The sequence below is a fragment of the Antedon mediterranea genome, chromosome 10, assembly GCF_964355755.1.
Source record: "Antedon mediterranea chromosome 10, ecAntMedi1.1, whole genome shotgun sequence".
Lineage (NCBI taxonomy): Eukaryota > Metazoa > Echinodermata > Crinoidea > Comatulida > Antedonidae > Antedon > Antedon mediterranea.
The window spans coordinates 13,719,865-13,728,649 of NC_092679.1; the positions used below are offsets into that span (position 1 = coordinate 13,719,865).

The 8,785-nt window shown below is 34.2% G+C and overlaps 1 protein-coding gene across 1 annotated transcript; it reads right to left on the bottom strand.

Annotated features, from left to right (window-relative positions):
* Positions 1-1,169: 1,169 nt before the first annotated feature.
* On the bottom strand, positions 1,170-5,520 carry LOC140061259 (leucine-rich repeats and immunoglobulin-like domains protein sma-10). Its single transcript, XM_072107766.1, has 4 exons — positions 5,265-5,520; positions 3,994-4,065; positions 3,178-3,237; positions 1,170-1,242 (listed from the first exon to the last, which is right to left on the bottom strand). The coding sequence occupies exons 1-4, from the start codon at positions 5,450-5,452 to the stop codon at positions 1,170-1,172; spliced, it is 393 nt and encodes a 130-aa protein (XP_071963867.1). The 5' UTR covers positions 5,453-5,520.
* Positions 5,521-8,785: the final 3,265 nt, after the last annotated feature.

Below are 8,785 nucleotides of genomic sequence, written 5' to 3' on the forward strand. Positions count from 1 at the left end.
GTGGTATAAAAGTTGCTCGGATACGTGCATTACCAAAACCGTATAATCATCAAATAAACACATGTTTCGTCATCAAGGGTGATTTCAACCGAATGAAAAATAAAGCGTTATCCTCTAAAAGCAAATAATTACTGTTTTGTAATAACTGTATATATAATTATATTATAACAATGTAATTGGTGGTTTCATTTAGGAACAAATAAACAGAACAAAACGAATGACCAATTTGGATGCACTAAGATGTATACACTGTTGATGCATTTGTATCTCTTACATGCAGCAGCAGCAATGGCAGCAAAAAACAACAGAAGAAACAGAAGTTGCAGCATCGGCAACAGAAGCATCGGCATCAGCAGAAAAAGTTTTGAAGGTAACAATTGAACTTACAAGTTAGTTATCACGGTGGATCCTTGAAATGTGGTATTTCTCAGTATAGTTATTTTGTTGTTCTTCAGGCTTCTATTATGAAAACAAAAATTATGCCACTACTTAGGATACTTTATTAAATGCGATTGTATAATAGTAACTTCGTTTTATCATTTTCTATGCTTTATTCATTGACTGTGAAATCTTCAGAAATACGTTTTATTGTTGTTATTGTTCTAAACCGCAGTGCCGTCCAGTTGTAATATTGTTAATAGTGAGACTTTTCCATCGGGACGGTAAACGAAAAGAGACGGTAATTTAATTTATAGAGTCTGGTGCTAAATGCCTTCGAAACAAAAGCAACAACGGTTAGCCACCTCTAGGCTTAGGCCCCTGATCCGTATGCATGCAAGCTCGGTTGAGCAGGTTCTGCGTTAGTCAGGCTAGGTATTCAACACATAATCAAAAACCGAGTTTAAAAAAAAATAAATCTAGAAGTATCAAAATGAATTTACATCCTACACATACTATATATACACATATGATGTTTTTGTTATGAAAATAAACAACTTGTGCCTATCATGTATACATTTGCTTTGCTTATGGTTTAACAGTTTCAGAAAGACATCAACTGTGCTGCTTCGTCTGGTTGAATTGTAAGACCGATCTTTAGATCGGCTAAATAATGAACGGAATGTATGCCACCTACTTTCGTTAATTTACCGTCTCGAAGCAAAAGCTCACTACTAAAAGTTAGTTCTACACAGGTAAAAGAAGTAACATTTTCAAATTATATTGTCAACTTACAAAATACGAAGAAATGGAAGATCATTAAAAACTGTTGATATGTCTGTCAGCAAATTTGTGTCTGCATGTCTGAAATGTTTAGATAAATTAAAATTATTATTTATAACTAAATATAACCAGGAAAGAGTTAAATTAATTTAACTCTTCCCTGATATAACTCAATACATTACATAGTGTATCTTTTAATGTATGCGTATCATTGCTATAGAGTTCAGCGTTGCTGACGTCACGACGGTAGATGGCGCTGCGTGGACGGTATGTACAGAGCCATATATATATAGAGTTACGACATTGAATGCAGATCAATTTGTGTCAAACTTGTCTCCGTTAATTCATGTAAAGTATAGGAGCAAGAAAATACTTTAAACATTTTCTTATATTAAAAAAAAATGTAATTGCACATTTTACGGTGAAATATCGATGTGCACAGCGTACAGAAGTACTTGCGGCAAAGAATATTGCGCGCGCGTGCGCTAGTACATTATAAAGTTCGATTGATTGATTTTGGAACGAAACATCCCATAACTACGTCCTATAAATAACAATTATGTAATATTTTCAATTCATAATGCATGCTTTTTGATGACTAAATAAAATAATAAAGTGTCGTGGATGTATTTGTTAATATATTGAATAGGGTATGAACAATATTAAAATAATAAAGGCAAATTATTACAAATGAAATAATGAACGAGTCTCTGAAAGTTAGTATTAAAAACACACGGAGAGCATATACTGTATAAAAAGAGGGGTGAATTTGTATTGGTTCATGCTTTGATGTATCCTGACTTGCATGTAGGCCCTAGCATATATTATTTTGTTATTATAGACACAATATATATATGTTACCAAATTAATACCATTAATAAAATTAATTACTAAAACAAAAAATACATTCGAATAATTATCGATCTATAGTTTCCCCTATGCTTCATAATTTTTGGGATTTTATTTGTGTTACACGAGCTTGTTGAAAATAAGCACTTTCTTATCAGTGGGGGATAGTTGAAATTACACAGTAAAATCTCTATTCTTTTGTACACAAATTTTGTAAATAGAGAGGCATTTTAAAAAGCTACGAAAAATAAACAGTGTGGTAAAAAATTTTTTCAGATGACTAAGTATAGGTAATATAACTTGAATATTACATTTCTTGAATTTTTATTCAACTTCAAATTTTTATTTTCATGCTATAGCAAAAATTATTCACCGTATATCCACCATCTTTTTTCACCTTCTAGGGAGTCACAAGACATGTTATTACATTAGGTTAACTACCTAACTACTGAAAAAAGGTCTTCCTGGTTTTTATGGAAGAATTTTGCAAAATTTTGTATTTGGCCATATTTAGAGAAATTCATGTTTTTTTCGTCTTGATTTCTGTTACAAATATTTGATTTATATTATATATTATATTTAAAATTCATTCCTGTACCTGAGCTTTAAAACTTAATCATTTTCAATAAAAACAACTAAAATTTCAAAAGATCACTAATTATTTGTAATAATAATAATAATAATAATCTATTTATTCTTCAACTACAGTTTAAGTCTAAAAAAGTCAAGCAAGATACATAATTTGATAGAAATACAGATATCTATAGTTTATCAACATAGTAGCGGTGAACGCATTTTTGGTTGCGCTTGCAACCACGCAGAGCCATCTATCGTTGTGACGTCACACCGCAGAACTCTATTACCTGCTTGCAAATCACACTTAATAATTTGGAATCTGGATGGATTAGAATAAACGTTCACATCCTAAAACAGAGAGTAGGCCTAATAGTAATAGGGAATATTTAACCCGAAGTGTTGCAACAAAATACGAGTATTATTTCAAAAGAAATAGAAAAGAAGGTTTTGCAGGGCTGTGGTGTAACTATTGTATTTTGAATTAATATTGTAAAACGGACCTAACGTCAACTAATTTGATATAATATGACAGTGATAATATGATTAAACTAATTAGTAACAGTAAGAATTTAATAAACATAACAGACTTACATATTACCAATTGTCTTCGGCAAGCTTGGTAATTTACTAAGTAAATTGTTATTAACATTTCTGTCAACAATTAAGATATAAATAAACAAAATGTAATGAAGAATCAATGCAATGCAACATATTTATAGCAATACTTTAATTTAGTTACGTCTTGACACCTGACAAAGTTATTTTCACCAATACAATTATGTCGCCTTTTATATCCGTGAAATATAAGATGGTGATTCGCGAACATATAATCCTTCGGGAATGTAAAATCTCAAATTAGCCTAGGCCTATATTAATACTAAATGTTAATATACATTTTATACACTTCTTTAAGTTGCATATGTTGTGTGAAGACCGGCTTACTCCGTATAGATCATACATAGCATGAGTTGTTAGTATAAGGCTAGTCTATAGCCATAGAACAAGACCATATACATGGCTGAAGTTGCGTGCTCAAGTTAGTGTTTACCGACCAACCGACCGACATAGTGAGCCAAAAGGATGTCTTTTCTAATTGTTGTGAAATATGAGATTTTGGTATTATATTTGAAATAAATTTTATAACCTATCCATAACCAAAATCCGGATAAAAAAATTAGTTAATGTATAAGTGAATAACTTTATCATAAGTACAAATTGGCCTATTCAAAATGTGATGACATTCATCTGCATTTTGTTCATGTTTGGAGAACAATACATGTTCAAAGTTTTGCCTTATCATTCTTAAGCCTACTTTCAACAATTTATCGAATGATATTTCATTTTAACCCAAATTAATATTATCATCTGTACTGTAGCTTGCTTGCATTTATGTAAAAGATTACTTACATGGTGCCAAGTTTATGTAGCTTTGACAAAGCATCTTCGTCGATTTCCTTCAGGTTATTATTGTTCATGTAACTATAAAAAAAAATTGTGCTATGGTGAACAACACATTGTAAACATACTAAACAACGTAAGGAATTTGCACGTAAAATGCTAGTTTTTATTCCTTAAACACATCATCTAGCTAGTTAATCTATATTGATCGTTCGTATTGCTAAATTCCAAAATACTGCTTTGTTCTGCATGCACACATTATTAATACTAGAGAGTGAACTCGCTTCGCTCGCTCCCTCTCTAGGACTGTAGACGATGGTTCTCGGGATGATAATGACTCGGTAAAGAGGTTTCAGAAGAACATTCTTGCCTGAACGTTTTCGGTCGGTTACCATTATTGAAATGCTTGATATTCGTAAAACTAAACCTACTCACTGTTTCACAGTGTCGTAGATGATTAATAGCGTTTTACGTATAGTGTTAATTGTTTGGTAGGGCCCTTATAGTGTGGATGTGGGGAGGCGGAGTTAATTTGAGGGAGGTACTTATTTGAAGGATCCGTAAATTTTTTTAGTTTTAATAATATGGTACATTTACAAATAAAATCCTCTAGTAGATATGAAAAGTGGTAAAAAAGAATTACAAGTGCTTGGTAAATTGTAGATAACAGTACGATGAAATCTACTAAAAATAGTATAATTGTGTTATAAATATAATACAATATAATGTGTATAAATGTGGATGGGCGTTTATTAGATGGTAGTTGGGGGGTGGGGGGTGTTGCGGCGTGGTAATTATCAATTGATGTTTTATTGGGGAGGTGTTCCGGTCGTTTATTTAAATAAATACCATTCTACTTGGTATAATCAATACATTATTCCGCGATAGTGAGCCGTTTTGGCCTAAGAATGCAGACGTTTTAGACGGCTTGCAACATGGGCATAAGTATCCCAGGATCCTAACGGGACACAGATAGCGCACAGTATTTATTATTTATTGAAGTCCTGGCAGGTTACTCCAAAACTCGGCTATCGGGGTTTCATTCGATTTCAAACAAAAGCTCTTATTGTTCAAGAATAGCCTATAACATATAACATTTGACTACGTTGGTCTAACCTCCCTCCAAACAGCAGTTCGGAAACTGCAAAGCAGCCTTCGGGTCGCCGGGCCCGAAGAGGATATGTAGGGATAATAACATATAACCGTAGCTTTAACATTGCAATGTGAAACTTACAGAATGATTGTGTCTACTGGTCATTGAAATTACAAAAAAAACTTACAGAATTTGTGTGTTTACTGGAATTCCAACCGGCCATTCATTGAGTCCACGGTTTGCACAGTCCACGGTTATTTCTGTACATTCACAAACCGCATTCACATTAGTATCATTACTACATGCAACTTCAACACCAATTGATAAATCCACCCATAAAAACAACAGGCAGCATATCAAGGATGTAGAGTCCATTTTCAACAATAAATGTGACAACCTAACCTATTAAATATTGCGTTTATTTTAGAAACGTCACTGTGATATAAAATCTGGTTTGATATTGAAATAAAATCATGATTGTTTCTTAAATTATACAAATTGTATAAGCATTTCCAACTGAGTTGGTATCAACAAAAAAAGTTCCGGATTCGGATCGTGACATTAGTGTACTTTCACTTTACTTCTTTTCATTATACAGTACCTGTTTTTGTCATAACATACTTATTATGTATATCATTTTTTATTTCCTTGTGGTAGTCAAGTTTTAAATATATCTATCGATTTTATTGCTTACAATCGATGACATCTTAGCCACATCTGCAAAAAAGTCTTATCATTTGCTCACCAAGGTCGCCTTTTCCATTAGACGAACGAACAAAATTGTATTTTAACCCTTTGAAGACGCAAGGTTTCTACCCCAAATGACAGAGCTTAAATAAGGTATTAAAGATTAGTATAAGCTAGTAGATTCCGAAAATTCCCTGTTAATGGCTTTTCCAACAACTTTCTTACTCTTACTTCTTGAATCGGAGGTATCTCTGGCGGGAATTTAATAAGTCAGAGAGAATGATACAAACCATAATACGATTGGTTAATTAATAGCGTGACAATCGTTTCCTGGTTATGACGTGACAGTGGTGGCGCCAGCCAGCCCCCCCCCCCCTCCCCCCGTCAGGGAAAGCTGGAGGAGTCGGGGAGTATTGCCCATATTTGTCGGGGAGATAAATATGATCATTTCTTTTCTGGTAAAAAATAAAACCATATTAAGTGTACTACTATATATTTGAAGTAACTGCGGCATTCCATTTTTGACGTACGTACGATTTACTGACAGCGAAGTAAACAGTATGATGTGGTACGCATTTGTCTGGCGGTGTCTCTTTGTACGAATCTTTCATGGCTCACTGTGGTATACCTGTCGACATATCTGGGCTTTATCATATTACATCCAGGGACCAAAATGTGTGATTTTCAGATTCCAGGCGAAAATCGAAAATTCATTTGCAACTACGCATCGACGTACGTTCATACAGGGATAAAGGTACGAGTTATGTTCTCACGGTTGAGTTTACGAATTGTTTCAATTTACCAATAACCCTTGGTGTACCGCGTATATGTTCGCTGTCGATTAAAGGGGTTTGGGTGGGGGTTCGATTGGGAAAAGGAAGCGGTTGGCCTGAACCATAAAACAGGGTCTGGTCACGTTTCTTTTCGCGCATAAATCTCGATCTAGGGTAGGTAGGTGAATAGGGTGGCTAGCCACCTCCCTTAATTCTAAAGGGGAAAAAAAGATGCACCAAACCCGTGACCGTCGCTAGACGCGGATTCGACGCCTTGACTCTTTTAATTAAGAAGAGTAGGCAAGAGCTATAGTTGAAAGAATTATTTATGAATTCAAGAGTTTAAAAAGAAAACGCAATTTAAAATCATCGGAAAATACCCACAACTGAGTTATTTTCAAAACACATGCACTCCCACTACCAGCATCACGTTGTCTTAGCTCGCTCCTCGTGTGAATGCTGACGTCATCACTCTCCAAAAATACACCATTTTCCGCCCTGGTCCGTGTGCAAGCGTTAGCGTGGACTTGTATATTTACACCCCTGTACAGAGTAGAGTGTAATATCGTGAATTTTTTCTCGCGTATGAAGGTTTTTTAAATAATGGTATGCAGTATAAACGATAAAAAAAAAATATAAACATGTTTTTTTATTATTATTTTATAGGCATAACATAAACATGAAATGTCTTGTTCTATGTACACGGCCGAAAAAACGGCATTTTATTGATTTGTGTTATAGACACGGCGATTACGGCAATCATCATTGTATACGGTACTAAATTACATTGAGTTATTCACCCGGCTATAGGGTATATATCTGAGGTTAACAGACCACCAAAGCACAGTCGTACACTAAACACATGCACTATCGAGGCATTTTCGGATCAAAGTTTATTATTAGTTCGTCGAAAAAGATCCGTATTAGAGTATTTAGGAAAGATTTATTTAAATTTACATTATTATGTGACATTGTTATTAAATGTAATGGAAACAGTTGCTCTAGCCTATTAAACAGTGTGTAAGCATCTATTTTTCAAAATTTTCTGAGTAATACGATTGGTTAATTAATAGCGTGACAATCGTTTCCTGGTTATGACGTGATACTTAAGCCTGTTTTCCTGTCGACGTTATTCGACGCTATCGTCGTTGATCGTTAAAAGTTCAACGACGAAGTTGAAATGATGACAATAGCGAGTACCATTTCCTGTAAATCGTTAACATTTCAATGTTTACGTAGAAGATCGCCGATTATTGTTAACGATAGCGTCGAATAACGTCAACAGGAAAACAGGCTTTAGTTGTTTTGGTTTATCAGGGTTTATGTATGGATTATTAACTTTTTTTGTCTTTGTCTGTTAAAATGTTTAAAATAGTCGAACTTTATAAGTGTTTTTTATATTTTGAACATACTGTATAACGATAATAATGTTTATATAATAATAAAGGTTTATTTTGTGAAAATAACTGTAGGTTGACAGTAAGAATCCTTTTAATATTGCATAGGTATAATAAGTTCAGTTTGTTTAATGACTAAACATTTTAGTTAGACTAGGTAGGTCCAGTTATCCTTTTTATGTTTTATCTAATTTTACGGAACAATATCGATAAAGTTACCTCAACACCAATCGATGAATCCATTATTACACAGCAAGAACAGTAGGGACATCATTGCTACAGGCCATTACGAAAATATCGCAATGTGATACACACTGTGTACACATAGTGGCATTTTGCGTTCACATAATTGACACCGTGTTTATACATTTTTATTCGCGTTGGACGCGTCTCTATAGTTCACTATGTCGGTTGGTTGGTCGGTCTGTCGGTCTGTCTGTCGGTCCGGTATCCCTATGCGTTTTATCGCTTTCTGACCTTATCTTGATATCAGTTTAATCTAGCTAAGTCAATTTTTCACAGTATATTCCTTATGGCCAGGAATCGATGGGGTTATGTTTTCACGGTGCGCAATAAAAAATTACGCGGTCTACGCACGATTTAACGAAATCACGTTTGTAATCATATCTTCACAACCATGAATCACAATTAAATAAAATTTGGTACTCATAAATTTCAGGGCATAAATCATCATATGGCAATACAATTACGTGCGTAGCGCATGTAACGCATCGGTTGATAAACACTAATGAGCACGCGACTGCAGCCATCTATATGGCCTTGTTATGAACACATGCAGTATTGGTTTAACATTGTATACGGTTTGACACGCATTGTCGGAAGAACACACA